At 40.3% G+C, this 17,155-nt stretch overlaps 1 protein-coding gene across 2 annotated transcripts in view; it reads left to right on the top strand.

The window, feature by feature from the left end:
- The window catches only part of GOLIM4 (golgi integral membrane protein 4), a 64,272-nt gene extending 49,940 nt beyond the window's left edge, over nucleotides 1-14,332 (top strand). For both annotated transcript variants that reach the window (XM_054040273.1, XM_054040272.1), the window contains 8 exons: nucleotides 470-814; nucleotides 2,483-2,706; nucleotides 3,980-4,059; nucleotides 4,563-4,681; nucleotides 5,842-6,009; nucleotides 6,794-6,862; nucleotides 10,142-10,222; nucleotides 12,295-14,332. In XM_054040273.1, coding sequence (XP_053896248.1) covers nucleotides 470-814; nucleotides 2,483-2,706; nucleotides 3,980-4,059; nucleotides 4,563-4,681; nucleotides 5,842-6,009; nucleotides 6,794-6,862; nucleotides 10,142-10,222; nucleotides 12,295-12,453 — 1,245 coding nt within the window. In that variant the 3' untranslated portion in view covers nucleotides 12,454-14,332. The remainder of the gene's footprint in view (nucleotides 1-469; nucleotides 815-2,482; nucleotides 2,707-3,979; nucleotides 4,060-4,562; nucleotides 4,682-5,841; nucleotides 6,010-6,793; nucleotides 6,863-10,141; nucleotides 10,223-12,294) is intronic.
- Nucleotides 14,333-17,155: the final 2,823 nt, after the last annotated feature.

The raw sequence follows: 17,155 nt of genomic DNA, 5'->3' as shown, positions 1-17,155 counted from the left end.
CAATAAGACTCTATTTTTAGAATAATGTGCTGATCATCATGATCAAGGTTGGAAATCTCACCCTTAGCATTTTCTAGAACATAACCAAATCTGAGTATAAATTATGAGTCAGATATTCAGCAACTACTGAATTTTGCAGGCACAATGTTGTGCCCTAAATAAATTGTATCCTCTTGTGCCAACAATTAATGTGGATGCTCATATTAATAAAGATGAGTCTGTTTACACATACAAATAGGTAGACAGATGTCTAGCTGCTACTTCAGATCACGTTGAGGTCTACATGAAAGAGGCCTTGAGTGATTATCAGACCCAATCACTGATGATAATAAACAGGTGGACATTTTCTTTTATGAACATTATAAAATATTAAACCTTTATGGAAGTCATGCAAATGTTTTATAGTGTCACGGACTCTAGACGTAGACATCTCTGAAATATCATGGAATTAATATATCATTTTACACAGGTACCCCAGAATAAGGAGAAGCCACAGGAAAGGGAAGAAATAAATTCCAAGAGAAGAGAAGATGGAGATGAACCTTTACATTTGAGCAGAAAAGCAAATGAGGGTCACCCTCACAAGGAACTGAATATTCAGGAGCAACAAGAAGCAGGAGAAGATGAAGAGCAACACATGGACCAAGTTGAAGAGGAACACAAAAAAGAACTCGAGGAAGAGGAAATGGAGCAGGCAGGGCAACCTGAGAACTTGGTGGAAGAACAGGATCAAGCACCAGAAGAACATGACTGGAAAGAACAGGAACATAAAGAGGAAGCAGACAACATGCTGGGTGAACGCATTCACTCAGAGGTGCAAGATTCTCTTCTCAACATCAATCACCCTTTCTGGCACCTGTCAACTGCAGGCCCTGCCTTGCACCTGCAATTAGTTGCAGATGTAATTAGTATCATTTGGATTTGCAGGCAGTTGAGGAATAAGACAACATTTAAAACACAGCACTTAAATGCCTGGGACTCTAAGCATATGCTTAAAGTTAAGCACATGATAAAGTGCTTTCTGAATTGGGTGTAAATGTCTAAATGACATGAATTCCACTTGCAAATAACTGCAGGTGCAAAAGGGAAGCCACATTGAGTCCAGTCTAAAGTTTGGGGGTTGTGGGAGGGGAGGTTTGTGTTTGAATTTTTGGGGGGATTTTCTTTACAATATTAGATTTGAAGTGTCATCTGCCATAGCAAATGCAATTACATTTCCCTTTCAGTTATTGGTATAACTTTAGTAAACACTCTTCATTCAAGTGTTTGCTAATATTTTCACAAAGCATTTTAGCTGTAAGATGAACATGCCTAGAGGAGCAAAGGGAATTTAATGAATAGTAAAGGCAAGGTATATTCTGGGGAGCTTTAAATAGAAACAATAAGACCTGGAAATACATTCTGGGTCAGGTCTCAAGCAGAACAATTTATTTGTTGGTCTCATCCAAGCCCCGTATGCATTTATCCATCTAACAAAACATTCACAGAATTCAAGCCTGATGGGAAAACGTTGGCTGAGGTGCTCTGGACTGGAATGGTAGGTAGGGACATAGTAGGCTATGAGGCTATGATTTGGCTGCAATGGCAGAAGATTGCGCAATACCTGCCTCTAGTGTGCCTGGTTGCAAACAATGTTTAGTCTCTCATTTAAGACCCAGTCAAGCTCTCATTCCAGTCAAGAATAAAACCACCATTGAATTCTAATTTTGTCAATAATCTCTATATTCTTCCATGGCTATCATTTTTTAGTAATGTACCAAAAAACAAAAACAAAGCCCACAATTTGGTGATGCTTTCAAGCTGTGTCATTTACCCAACTGTGCTTGAGTAGGTCAGCAGAGTTTGCATTTAGTTCAGATATTACAGAGGATGTATTTGGAGTGTGGGTTGGAGGACACGTACTATATGTTGGTATGTATTGGAGATAGCCATAGGATAAACTGCATTTATCACAAACCTTTGATTCTTTCACCTGCACTCTGACCACATGATCAACCCTACCTCCCATGCTCCTTCAGACAGCCAATAGTACCAATATTTTTTTAACATTCTAAAATATGTCAAGTGCCTGTCAACGTGGGATCTTAGTACTGTGGCAGTGTCAGATTTATGGTGCTAAAAACTATACCACAGCCTCAGGTATTCTAATTTCCCTTTAAAAAAAAAAAGCAGCTGTGATTATAATGGGAGCATTTAAGGTGTAATGTCAAGTAAGATGATGAACGCTTCAAGAGTGAAGTTTGACTCTATGATCACAAAACAGCTATTTATACATTGTTCTCCATCTTATCCATTGCCTGCATAATTCTCCCCCCTCCTCCCAACCTCTACTTTTCTGGCATCAGTGGTTTTAGCACGTCCCCTGCTGGTAATATGCGTTCTACCAGGAAAATCATTCCGATAGTGAAGGGAAATAGGTACCCAAGAAGGCAGGTTCAGAAGGGTATATATTCAAACATGTTTCTTTCACTTCTTGACACAGAGTGTAACAAAAAGATACAAACTGGCCTATGAAGAACAGTTGGAACAACAGCATCTGGCCGCCCGAAGAGCTGAAGAAGCCAGACAGCTAAGGGAACATCAGGAATCTCTACACCAGCAGAGGCTGAAAGGGCAGTTATTACGGCAGCAGCAGCTTCAAGAAAAAGAGCTTGCACTACGGAGAGAGGCTGAACGAGGAGAAGAGCAGTACAGAAACCAGCTAAGGTTAACAACTTCCCTTACATGTATGCTAAGATCTGCACTCTGGGTTTCATGGGGTATGTCTGCACTTCAGTGTAAATTGTACCTCGAGGAGACATACCCTGCTAGCTGTCATCACACTAGTGCACTAAAAATAGAGCTGTTGAGGTTGGAGCTGCAAGAGGGGCTAGCTGCCCCGAGTACATGCCTAGTATCTTGGATGTTTATACATATTTTACCAGTACAGTCATGTGGCTTGTTTTGTGCTACCTGGTTGTTATTCCGTGCCCCAGAGGTGGCTACACATCAGCAGTGCTGTACATAGACAATTTCAGTTTTTGAAATGTGTTAGGATCTTTTCGGATGAAAAGCACCCCATAAATAGACGATATTTTAAAATAATGTCATGGGAACTTGATGCTCGTGAAAGTGAAGGGCTAATATCACTTGCTCCGTGTAGCCAATAGCATGAATTAAGGATGAACTTTTAGCGTTAACTTTTTGGATTTTATTAAAAAAAAATTGGTTTGATTCATATCCGTGATGTTGAAACATTTTTATAGCCTATTAAAATACAGAACCTTTGAGTGTACATCAGGCTCCTGTAAACCTAGCTTACAGTCTACGTACTGTAGATTATCTTCTCTCTCTCCCCCTCGCCCCCTTTCAGTCTCCCATTTAATAACGGTCTTCAGTCAATACTCTTTCTGCTCTCCTGCCAATAGTGGCCTTCACTTATTTTTTGAAGCTCAAACCTATATAATGATCTTTAGAGAAATATTTTCTGAAACACACAGTAATAGGGAAATATTAACATGAGTAACATAAAAAAAAAAAAAGCCTTATTACCAGGAAGTGAATTAGTACTGTCCAAATCCCCAATTCTAAAGGGAGTGTCACATAAGCAAACTCCTTCCCAGATCAAAGCCTAAATTGCTCAGGTACATGTGTATCACTTCTTTGCTTTGGGACCATTATTTAACAGCTTTTTGAATACTAGACTCTTTGATTTCATTTCTTAGCACCCTACATTTTCAAAGCACTGTACAGACACTAACTTGTGTCCTTATAACAGCCCTACGAATAAGCCAATACTACCCACCATTTCTGTAGATAGGAAAACAGATGCAAAGGCTAGTAAGGTATCCTACACAAATGTTCCATAATGTACATTTCCTTTTAAAAATGCTGATGGAAAAACTTAGCTAACAGGAAAGTAAACTTAGGAATCCCTAAAAAAAGCAGCCAGAACTGTCTCTGTGAAACTGAAACTGTATTTTTGCATATAATTTTTTAGCCAACAAGCTCATTATGACAATATGGACCATGATATTGTACAAGGAGAAGAGGGGCAAGGCATCCACGAAGAGGATGGAGGTGAGACTGAATTCTCTTTCCCCCCATCTGAACTGTCTTCAGTGTCAGATTGTCTCATCCATTCAGAAATAAATATAGCGGTTTTGGATTCCAATAAGAGCACTGCATTTTCTTTACAATTAAAATCAGTGACTATGTTTCATTAGTGATTTGTGATGGTTGTATTGCCTAAGATATGGGTGCAGTTATGATTATATACAAACGAGAAGAAGGACGGCCTTGTGAAGGCACTAGACTGGATCTCAGGAGATTTGGATTCAGTTGTTGGCTCTCCCACAGACTTCTGGTGTAACTTCAGGCAAATCACTTAATCTTTCTGTATCTCAGTTTCCCATCTGTAAAATGAAGCTAAATCTTTTGTCTGTCTTGTCTATTTATATCACAAGCTCTTCAGGGCAGAGACTACTACATGTATGCACAGCTCCTACCACAATGGGGCCTTTTTCTCAGTTGGGGACTCCAGGAGCGACTGTAATACTCATTCTAATACTTAATTTTGTCAGTGTATGAAAGGGACAATCAGCACCAAGATGAAGCTGAAGAAGTAGAAGACCAAATTAATGCAAATGAGCAGCAAGAACCAGAGCATCAAATAGAGAACCAGCAGGCAGACGAGCCAGCGGTAAGACAAATCTGGCTGTTGAAATAAGAGCTTGGACACAATTTAAACTCTTTATTTTATTTGTTTTGTTAGAAATGAGCAGGGTCATCATTGTTGAAGGCATTCTTTCTTTCAACACATCCCAGATCTGTGCTTCTGGTATAACCCTGCATGAGGATTTTGACACTGTTGAAACTTAAACTGGGAACACTCGGATACAAAAGCAGTAAACAAGCATTTCATCAGCTGTCTATCACAATAGATGCCACCTTGGAGGGAGGAGAATCCAATTCTACATAAATACCTCATTATATTTTGTTCAGTTTTGTGGTGTATACAGGATCTTGCATACATGCATTTTTATTTAGAATACTAAATTGTGTGGCAAATATTTGAAGAGAAGAATATATATTAGCCCAAAGATGTTACTGGTGCCTTGGTAGCTGCAGTATTAAATCTATGGGATAATATTGAATAATAAGCATAAAGGAAAAACAGCATTTATTGAATAGCAAAGGTTGAGGAGCTATCAGGCATTTTCTCCCTTAAGTAACTGATTCAAATGTGGCTCAGGTCAATATATCACAACCAACTGTAACATGGAGAGCAACTTTTGTGAGCTATGTGGAGTCAGGCCTGATCAGAGTTTGACACTTAACTATTCTGACCTGTCTTTGTTGTCCTGACTGAGCTGAACTTTATCAGGTGTTATCACCTGCTGTATTATCAATAACTGAAAGCTTTTCAGTATCTTATGTAGAATGAGTCGGTATCCTCAGTCACTTGCATCTGAAGAAGTGAGGTTCTGACCCACGAAAGCTTATGCTCCCAATACTTCTGTTAGTCTTAAAGGTGCCACAGGACCCTCTGTTACTTTTTACAGATTCAGACTAACACGGCTACCCCTCTGATACTAGTCTAGTTCCTAGTAGACAGATGTGCACATCCCAGCTGTATCCTTATTCAGAGCTGACATACTTATTTCCAGTGCTGTAAATCTGGCACTTTTCATAATCACTAAGGTTTTGATTCAATGCCCGCTGAAGCCAATGGAAAAACTCCTATTGGCTTCAACGGGGACTGGATCAGCCCTGAGGTAACTATTACTATAATAATTTTCAAGTGAAATGGAATTGCTGAGACTAATGTACTTATACAATACACCCTTCTAAAAATTACAGAAGGCAGCTGTGGAAGATGTGAACCCAGCTGATGATCCTAACAATCAGGGAGAGGATGAGTTTGAAGAAGCTGAACAAGAGAGAGAAGAGAATCTGCCAGATGAGAATGAGCAGCACAAACAAAATAATCAGAAGCAGGATTCTCCTGCGATGGAGGAACATTTAGTGGTGAGCAGATAAAAGGAAGCATCTGTAGAACATGTGCAATTGTGTGTACATAGTAATAGCTATGTTGAGAATGGCTGTTCTAAAGATGCTGTACGAGGAAGGACAGTAACAAACATTCAAACTGTGATACCAAGACACTGACCTTTGTTTTTGTTTTAATTGGGCAGTTTTTATACTATATACAGTACACGCAGGTAAAATTACAGAACTGCTTCTTGTGATATCTTGTCTCTAATCCCATCACCCTCATCCCCGCTGACAGGCTCAGTGCCCTGTTTTGCTACCATTCCCCATGTCACCTCGTGCACTGCTCCCTGCGTGAACAACTTCCCATTATAATTTCCAAGCCACTGCCCTGTCTTCACTCATATCCCTCATAAAGAATTTTACTTCCTCCATGATTCCCACAAGCAAGGTTTCCCAATAAACAGCCTGGTCTGTTTTTTCTTCTGTGTGTATCATTGCATCCTGCCTATTGTATTCGCCATTAGACTGTGAACTTCGTATGGCAGGGACTGTATTTTTTGTCTGTATGCTGTGTGTAGTCTGATTTGTGTTGTGCAATGATTTCCTTATAATCAGTCCACTGTCTTTTTTCAATTTGACTTGGTGTAAAGGATGTAACCAGCCTAATATTAATGATATTCAACAAATTAAAAAATTGCTACACTATCACTCTGGAATATAGGATATTTTAGTTGCAATGCAAGTAGTTCTAACCATCTGGATTACTAAAATTAAGAGATATGCATGGTAGAATTACATTTCCATTCTGTTTCTGCAGATGGCAGGAAATCCTGACCAGCAAGAAGATAATGTGGATGAACAGTACCAAGAAGAGGGAGAAGAAGAGGTAATAAAAAGAGTGTAGAATATATGTGGAACTCAGGTAGCATAACAGATCTCAGTTCACTTTGGTAGACATCAGTCAGTTTTATAAAAATATCATTTTTCCCTTAGTAGCTTTTGGGAAGATGGGAAGTAATCATCACTTCTCCCTTGGCCATTGATGTAATACTTCAATCGTAATTTTTTCTTTTGAGTACTTATGCTGATGTATGGCAGTCCATTAATTTTCTATGTAGTTTTTAGCATTAATTATGCAGTTACTGAAAGGATTAAGCTGATCACAACTCAGGAAAAAAAACACAAACCTCTAGCCCTCCAAGTGTCACTGAAAGCCTCACTGATACTTCATGCTTTAATCACATACCTCTGTTTCATGCAAGCAGTTTTCCCAGTTAACTACCGACTCCTTAGCTCAGACTAATTTATCCGTGGTTCATTTAAGTAGTTTGAGCTATTTAAGCTCCCAATATGCATGCAACTGAATAGCCAAGAAGCTGTCAGTACATTGCTTTCACACTGAGAAAACAATGGAAACAATTTTGTTTTTCCTCTTTAGAATTTTGAGTTGCATGCTAATCATGCATGCCTATATGCTGCTCTGCAGCTCTTCAACACTTAACTAATAATGGCTATTTCCTGCTTTACCTGTAGTAGTGGACTACAAAGCAGTAGATATGATTGCTCAATGCTCACTTATGAAATTCTGCTACTTTTTGTTTAGATTAAATGGTACGTATTTAACATTTGCCAGTTTCTTAAAATATGTTGAAGTCAACCCAGGTCATTAAGTTGCCTCAGGCAGTTATTCAGTGTTTTATATGAAATGATTTGGTGTCCATAAAAAGAACTAACTGGCACACTTATTGGCAGTATTTACAAGTAGTTGAGAATCAAATGCATATGGAAAATGAGCTACTCTCCCCAGAGGCAGATTACAGTTTGATGGGGCCCTGGGCCAGAACAAGTCACCCCTTACACCTGAAGTCCCTCTGTTCCCCACCTGCCTGCGCTCCTGCTGGGGAGCAGGGTCAGGGTACAGGGGGCTTGCCCTGCTCCAGCCAGCATTCCTGCCGGGGAGCAGGGTCGGGGCACAGGGACGCCCAATTGGCCGGGGGACCCTGGGCACGGGCCCTGTTGGCTCAGTGGCTAATCCACCACTGACTCTCCCATTCCTAGCAAAAGTCTTTCCAGCAAATGGATCCAAGTATATCACCAGAGCACAGTGAGGAACTTTACACTGCTGCTCCTTACAAATTTTCCTATAGACAATAAGAAAACATTTCAGTACTGGCGAGCCACTGGAATAACCAGTTTTTTTGTTTTTTTTTAAATAATGGGCTGGATTCTAATTTTCACCATTCCCTCTTTATGCGACTCTAGCAGTGTAAAGGGGCCATAAATCAGTAGTAAATTATATTTTCTTCCAATTTAAGACCTATTTATGTAGCTAGAGTGGTGTAAAAGGACCTTAGTGTGAATGTGAGTTGGGTCCAAGCCTTTTCACTGTGCCCAAGCAGTCAGAAACTTAGTCACATTGAAAAAAAATTAAAATATATCTTTAGGTTTCCTGCAACTAGGGTATCCAGTTAAAAATCACATCACTTGATCCTACAGCTATTCCATGAACTGACCTCCCATAAAAGGCAATAGGAATCTTGTTGGCAAGACTAGGGCAAAATAAACCTGCAGAGCTGTGCAAGGAGACTGACATATAGAATCATAGAAGATTAGGGTTGGAAGAGACCAGGAGGTCATCTAGTCCAACCCCCTGCTCAAAGCAGGACCAATTCCCAACTAAATCATCCCAGCCAAGGCTTTGTCAAGACAGGCCTTAACAACCTCTAAGGATGGAGATTCCACCACCTCCCTAGGTAACTCATTCCAGTGCTTCACTACCCTCCTAGTGAAATAGTGTTTCCTAATATCCAACCTAGACCTTCCCCACTGCAATTTGAGACCATTGCTCCTTGTTCTGTCATCTGCCACCACTGAGAACAGCCGAGCTCCATCCTCTTTGGAACCCTCCTTCAGGTAGTTGAAGGCTGCTATCAAATCCCCCCTCACTCTTCTCTTCTGCAGACTAAACAAGCCCAGTTCTCTCTGCCTCTCCTCATAAGTCATGTGCTCCAGACCCCTAATCATTTTCGTTGCCCTCTGCTGGACTCTCTCCAATTTGTCCACATCCTTTTTGCAGTGGGGGGCCCAAAACTGGACGCAATACTCCAGATGTGGCCTAACTAGTGCCAAATAAAGGGGAATAATCTCTTCCTTCAATCTCCTGGCAATGCAACCCAATATGCCATTAGCCAACAAGGGCACACTGCTGACTCATATCCAGCTTCTCATCCACTGTAATCCCCAGATCCTTTTCTGCAGAACTGCTTCTTAGCCAGTCTGTTCCCAGCCTGTAGCAGTGCATGGGATTCTTCCGTCCTAAGTGCAGGACTCTGCACTTGTCCTTGTTGAACCTCATCAGATTTCTTTTGGCCCAATCCTCCAATTTGTCTAGGTCACTCTGGACCCTATCAGCCTCAGGGTCACTACACATATTAGTGAGAGAATATTAAAAAGATTAAGGAGGAATTGGTCTTTTGTATACACACCACTAAATGTCAGTATCACATGTCAAGCATGAAATCTAATTATAGGAGCCTCCTGATGGGACTGATTTAATCAAAATCACTGTACAGACTTAATACGGAAGTTTTAATTTTGAAAGAGAGGGACAAACTTGATAAAGAAGTCTCAGTTCCGATCTATGCAGTGTGTGCATGTGTGTTGGCTTGTAGTGGGGAGCACTGTATGACCATTGTACTTTAAATTCAGACATTTATTTTCAGAGCAGGTGAACAACGTGCTGGTGATGTTTTTTTAAACAGGGTTTTTGTTTTGTTTTGCATTTTAATACTACAGTAGAACCTCAGAGTTACGAGCTAGCCAGTCAACCCCACACCTCATTTAGAACTGGCAGTATGCAAGCAGGCAGCAGCAGAGACAAAAAAGGCAAATATAGTACAGTACTGTGTTGAACGTCAACTACTAAAAAAAAAAGTGAAGGGAAAGCAGCATTTTTCTTCTGTATAGTGAAGTTTCAAAGCTGTATTAAGTCAATGTTCAGTTGTAAACTTTTGAAAGAACAACCATAATGTTTTTGTTCAGAGTTATGAATGTATCAGAGTTATGTTCGTAACTCTGAGGTTCTACTGTAGAAGGATTATATTTGCCACATGCTAATTTTAAAGGAAACCAGAACTTTGCAGAGCTGTATGTTTGTGCCTTTTAGGTCCAAGAAGATTTGACTGAAGAGAAGAAAAAGGAACTGGAACACAATGCTGAAGAGCCATATGGTGAAAATGAAGAAAATGTAGGTACAATATAATAGTAGGTTTAGATGTCTTTAACAACGCTACAGTCATGGTAGACATTACACAATAAAGGCTGTAGCTCACTTTTAAGCATAAATTAACTTTCAAACTCTGCCTCAACTTCCTCCTGCCCTACTTCACTTCCTGATCCTCCCAAAAATGCTTTCAACCTAGAGAGCCCCCAGCTCTAGCATCTAGAATTCCTTTGTCAACTCTTCCAGCTTCACATGAGAATCACCCTTTTTTCCATCTACCAATACCTATTTAATTGCATCTCTAAATTTGCTCCCCACCCTCCCACACACACATCCAGGCTGCAAATTCTGTGCTGTGCCTCCAAGACACACAGCCCAGAAACTCTCCCTGAATCCGTATTGTGTTGTGTAATGTGCTATTCTGTCATGTATGAGGATTATAGAATTCTGTAAATATTCCATTATAACCACATTTAATAATGTAACTCACTAAAGGTATGATCCTGCTACTGTGAAATCAATGGGACTTTTGACATTAACTTCAACAGGATCAGACTGTAAAGGATGAAACTTTCATCCCCACCACAGCCTCTGTGGCATAATACAGGGCTATAAAACCCACAGAGCTAGATAGGGGACAGTCCCCCTGCCACAGGAATTGTATAGGACAGCTGCAGCCTGCCTTATGTAGGCCACTAGCAAGCCTCAACATAGTGGATGGGGTTATGGGCAGGCCTATAGCTCCACCGAGATTTTGTGTTATGACGCATCAGCTTCCAGAGCATCCCAGAATTCGGAGGCTTAAAGCCACCTTTGCCCTCACTTCCTCAGAACTATAAGTTCTGGCCTGCACCAGAATTTTACCCCAACCCAGCCAGGTGTTTTGGGATATGCTATAACCACCAAACAATATATATTTTTAAAAGATTTATGGGTAAATGTATTTGTGATGTTCCCCTGGTGTTATCTGGACCGGTGATCTGCTAGGTCACTCCAATCCTTGACTCTGGGAGCCAGCCTTACCCTGGTCTGCTGTGAGATTCCCCCACTCCTGGGCTGTTCACGCACAGCCTCTGGCACGTAAGCTGCTCCTTGGATTGTGCAACCGAATGACACTAGCCAATATCTCCAGTCCCAGACACAATCCTAGGAACCTCCATCTTGCAGTGTCCAGTAATGCCTGCTGAACGCAGCAAGCTTATGTGAGATTGTCATTTTAACAAAGAAATGGATATGTACCAGGCTTGTTATCCCAAGGGGAGTCTCTGTCACGCGTCAAACCAAACTCACTGCTTCAGGTAGAATAAACAAACAGATTTATTAACCACAAAGATAGATTTTAAGTGAATAAAAGTCAAAGCATCACAAGTCAGATTTGATCAAATGAAATAAAAGCAAAACGCATTCTAAGCTGATCTGAACACTTTCAATGCCCTTACAAATGTAGATGCTTCTCACCACAGGCTGGCTGGTTGCTCTTCAGCCAGGCTCTCCGCTTTGATCAGCGCTTCAGTCGCTTGATGGGGTGTCTGTAGATGTAGGTGGAAGAGAGAGGGAGAGCATGGCAAACGTGTCTCCCTTTTATCATGTCCTTTCTTCCCTCTTGGCTTTGTCCTGCCCTTCAGAGTCAGGTGAGCATTACCTCATCACAGTTGCAAAGTGGCCAAAGGAAGGGGGGTGAGTCACTTGGGAGCCCAACAGATTCTTTTGTTTCTGCCTAGGCCAGCATCCTTTGTTCCTGTGAGACTGGGCTGGGTTTGTCCCATACATGCCCTGATGAGGTGTGAACTGCTTCTCTGCTCTTGGAGAGTTTTTGCCTGGGCTTGCTTTAAGCCATGAGGATACATATCCAGCCTCATAACTATATACATGAAATTATAACCTATAACATTACTATAAGAATTACTATAACATCACTACAACAACATGCTCGGTACATCATGAGCCTTCCGAAGACATTCAACATGACAAACTTTGCATTGGATACTACACAATCATTTTACAAGGATGAACATGTGGGTTCTGGGTGTTCCCCTGAGGTACAGAGCATCACAGTACTTTCACTGAATCTTCCCATTTTTGTTTTATCTTTTCAGGCTGATGAAAAAAACAATGAAGCTGCAGACCGTGAGCAAGGAGATCATGAAGACAACAACCAAAAAGAAGGTCATGAAGAAAATTATGAGGAGGAAGAGGAAGATGAGGAGGAAGGTGGCGCCATTGCAGCAAAAGCCCATAGAAGAGGGGAAATGTAACTCTGTTGTTTTAGGGGCTATGTTCAACAAAAGATTCTTGCTTGAAACAAATTTTTTTCTAAGGATATTTAATTACAATAATTCAAAGTTTGCCTTTTATGTTTTTTACTTTTCTATTAGATGCTTTCATACATATATGTGAATACACTATTTTGATATTCTAGATTAGCATCTCTTTTATATTAAGGCAACACAAAGTCAGACAATGGAATAGGTCTCATTCTTGTCATAATTCTGGTAATGTTTTAAAAGAGCATTTTGGGTATAAATTTAAACTTTCCTATTGTCCAAGTTTGGAAAGAGCATTCCATCTACACTGTAACTTATATGTGAAGTGATCTCGTGCCTAAAACTACTCAACCTTAGTCACTCAATTTCATTGCCTTCACTGATTCATGGGTGAGTAAGGGCTAGCTGAATTACACACTGAAGCCCCAATCCTGAAATGCTTATGTGCTTAACTTTTAGGCCACAATGAGTAGTCTCATTGGCTTTAATGGGACTGTTTGCATGCTTAAAGATAAACATGGGCATATGTGTTTGCAGGATCAGGTCTCAGCGTGTAGATGCAGTGCAACTTTAAAACATGCAAGCTATAAAAGCTTTAAGAATACGGTGCTGTTAATAGCTGTTAAGGTTAACAGCTGTTTATGTACAATTATTATAAACTTAATTTTAATGTGTATCAAGGTGCTTCAGTTACAAAATCACAGCAGATAATAAAAGATGGTCTGCGGGTAAAGTACGTGTAGAATGCATTATGTAAAGAACTACTCAATCATAGATCCAAAATCAAAATAGGCCCATCGGTTGAAAATATACTCTGCACAAGAAGAATGAAGGTTTACAGGAAGAATAACTGGGTGATACTCAAACTAGTTCATAAAATGTTTATCTGGCCCACTATCACCAAAACATTTTAATTATCATTTGTGTGTAAGGCCCGTTGAACATGCATTTTGGAGAGTAAAAGGGCTTAAGGCATTTTAAGTGAGTTAATAGGACTGGTACAAGATATCCCCTTCTGAATTTAGGCCCCCACATTTCTTGCGGCGGTCATCCAGAGGGATGTCTATATATATTGTTGTGCTCAGCTGGTGAATAGCAAACCAGTGACAACACTTCTGTAAGCACACTGCAGTGTGTTTTGCTTCCCCTTAGCACTGCATGCCAAAATGTTAACATACTGGGCCTCTAACTAGTAAGTTAGTATTAAGTATACCAAGTCCTACAATTAATGTAATTGAGATTCATGAAAATATACAATATTTGTACTGTTACACACCTTTACTGTTTAAATTAAAGGGGTTAGGCCTAACGGCTATAATCTAACCATTGTGGTACTCTTGAATTAACCCCTGGAGAATGGAGACCTGGATTTCCTAGGCTATGTCCCATTGCTGGAAATGAGGCATACCATCGCTACAAGCGTGAAGGTGTTAATATATAAAGGAAAGTGTGTTTCTTTCTCTTTAATTTTTTTTTTTGAATGATACATAAGTAATATTTTTTTAGTTTAGCTTTTTAATATGATTGTAATTTAATTCAATTTCTACTAACTCAATTATACTTTTTTAAAGATGGTTTTACTATTTCTAATTTTTTTTTTAAAGTGCCCTATATATTTCTTACATTTCATAGGAATATTTTGGTCAACGTGTATTTTGGATTTTCTGGTTACCATATTTACATTATGTATAAAAATGCCTGTTTATGTAATTCTGTAAAATGTATAATATGTACATAGTCTTCAGAATACAATTATTTTGATAAATTGGTCTGTTGTTTTTTTAATGTCACTGTTGCAGAACTTAATTATTTGAGGCATAATAAAAACTTGCCTGCAGTCAATAAAGCTAGAATGTATGTTACCAATCTTTTTGCAGGGTGACATTTTATTGTTGTTTTTCTACATGTCCATTCTTACCTTATTTGAATGTGTTCATGGGGTGAGGGTGGAGAGAGGACTGCAGCATTGTACAGCAGGGGTGGGATTTTCAAAAGCACTGCATGATGGCTTTATTCAGTTTCCAGGGAAGTCAGTGGTAAAATTCCCATTGAACTCAATCAGAGCAGAGTTTGGCCAATGCTTTGAGCTCTTCAGAAATTCCACTGTAATTGTCCAAAGTATTATAATACATTGACTGATTTAACTGTTTGTAGCTGGCAGGGCCAGATTAAGGCATAAACTAATTAAACTACATCTTAGGGCCTCGCAATATGAGGGGCCTCTAAAAAAGAAAAAACTGACTCCATTTCAAATAAAGGAGATATGGGAAAAATTAGATTCTCTGTAAATACAGACATTTTTGATCAATTATGATAAAAATATACACATCTGGCTACACACATATCCTTACCTACTCTTGCCCTTCATTAATTGTTCATTATTGACAGGCAGAAGGCCAGTGCTGAGAAAAACAAACGATAATTGCACTTGTAAAATTATTATTTCTATGAGTAAGTGTACTATCAGTCTCCTAAGGCTGTGTCTTGTTGGCCAGCTGCTACTGGTAAAATTCTGACCATGCCTTCATAACTTATTTAAATAAATAACTAATCTCACTGCCGATAAAATCAGGAAAAATGTAAGGTCGGAGATGGCAGTTTCGTGAAGCAATCCTGCCAAGCTCATACTCGTATGGGACTCGTCCTAGGAGTGACGTCATGTAAAGCGTCCCCCTTAGTTGCTAATAGCCGGAAGACCACCATTTTTTGTTTACAGTCCAGCACACTCAGCCATATAGTGCCTTCGCTCCTGTTTTTCTTAATTATTAGTGTGTTCTTTCTTCTTTTGATCTGTACATATGTACAATTGTGTATTTTAGTGTGCTCACCGCTCTCTGCTTCATGCGCTATCCATGCTTCACATGATTGAGTTTGCAAGTGATCGTTTTATGGAATTGGGTCAAGTGGATTTTAAGGAGGATACATTTGTGTTGGCTTCCCTCCATCAGTTTCGGGAACCTTCACAGTAAATATTAGAACAGGGGTGGCCAACCTGCGGCTCCAGAGCCACATTCGGTCTTCAAAAGTTAATATGCAACTCCTTGTATAGCACCAACTCCGGGACTGGAGCTACAGGTGCCATCTTTCCAATGTGCCAGGGGGTGCTCACTGCTCAACCCCTGGCTGTGCCTCCACTCCACCCCTTCCTGGCCCCTCTCCTCAGCCTGCCGTGCCCTTGCTCCTCCCCCTTCCCTCTCAGAGCCTCCTGCATTTCACGAAACAGCTGATTGGGAGGTGTAGGAAGGGAGGGGGAGGCGCTGATCGGTGGGTGGAAGGTGCTGGGAGCTGGGTGAGGGAGCTGATTGGGGGCTGCTGACATATTGCTGTGGCTCTTTGGCAATGTACATTAGTAAATTCTGGCTCCTTCTCAGGCTCAGGTTGGCCACCCCGTATTAGAGAGTGCTGAAGAAAGGATAACTAGAGGGTTTTGAGAGAAGTAAAGGAAGATATACATATATATAAAAATTCTGATTACATGGTGAGCAAGTTATTTCAAACAATGTGCATATGTAATTTAGAGGCTATTAAAGCCTATAATATTCATTATATTTGCTTGAATATAGGCTAGTTTTTTCGCTGTCTCAATGCCTGTCTAGAGATTACCAGCATTTTTTCTGATAAATTCTTTCTTTCTTTCTCTTTCGTACATAGAGCTTGTTGTCACTTTGTGTGTCCCAGGTGTTTACGCTAGATCAGTGTTTCCCAAACTTGGGACACCGCTTGCGGGCCGGGCCGGTTTGTTTACCTGCCGCGTCCGCAGGTCCGGCCAATCGCGGCTCCCACTGGCCGCAGTTCGCTGCTCCAGGCCAATGGATGTACCTAGAGAGGCTGAAGAGAGCTGGCTGAGAAAGAGGAAAGAAGAGAAAAGCGCAGCAGACCTCAAGCGCGAGTCATGTGCTGGATTCATCTTCATGCCCTGCACCTTACGCCTGCACTATCTGCGGCATGGATGGACTGTTACTCAAGAATTGGACTTTTAGCCACTCGTGATGCTGCAGAACACATAGTAACCAAACTGCTTTGGCGCTTACACCACCCTCTTTCAAGATGGACAGTTGCTATTCATTCAATTTCACAAGTTACAATTCTGCTGCTCACCATCCTATAATAATTAAGGTTTAGTATTTATCTGCTGAACAGTTGCATTTCTTTTTTCACTGGAAATCTGTTTTGGGAATAAATAATCTAAGTGCTGGCTTTGGCTTTCTGGAAATGTGTAACTCTTCAGGCCTGATCCAAAGTTTACAGATGTCAAGGGAAAGAATTCAATGCCCTTAATGGCTACATGAGATTCTTCCCCTCCCCCCACCAGTTCATTTGTTCATGTATCTGAAAATGGGCTTCTATCGTGGTCATCAGTCTTTCTGAGTAGTGAATGCTTTGATTTTGCCAGTTTTGAACAATGCATTAAATCATTCTATACAACGCAAAGCATAGACAAATCTGTCTGGTTCTGCAGTTACTGACCCTTTATGATTTCCAGGTCTCACTTTAAAAGCAGCTGTTTACAATATTCTATTAGTTTTAGGAATGATGCTCAGCTGTAAGGATGAATGATTTTCTCACTAGGCGGATACTGCTGTAAAATGAAGATATTGATTTTTTCAGTGAGAGTGCAGCAAAGCTGTCATAACTCTTATGCGTTGCTTCATTCTGTTCCAATCATGAGAATGTAAATGTACTTGCTTCTGAA

The sequence above is a fragment of the Malaclemys terrapin genome, chromosome 9 (genome assembly GCF_027887155.1).
Source record: "Malaclemys terrapin pileata isolate rMalTer1 chromosome 9, rMalTer1.hap1, whole genome shotgun sequence".
NCBI lineage: Eukaryota > Metazoa > Chordata > Testudines > Emydidae > Malaclemys > Malaclemys terrapin.
Note: the sequence above shows the minus strand (reverse complement) of the source record. Positions and strands in the feature narration are given on the sequence as shown.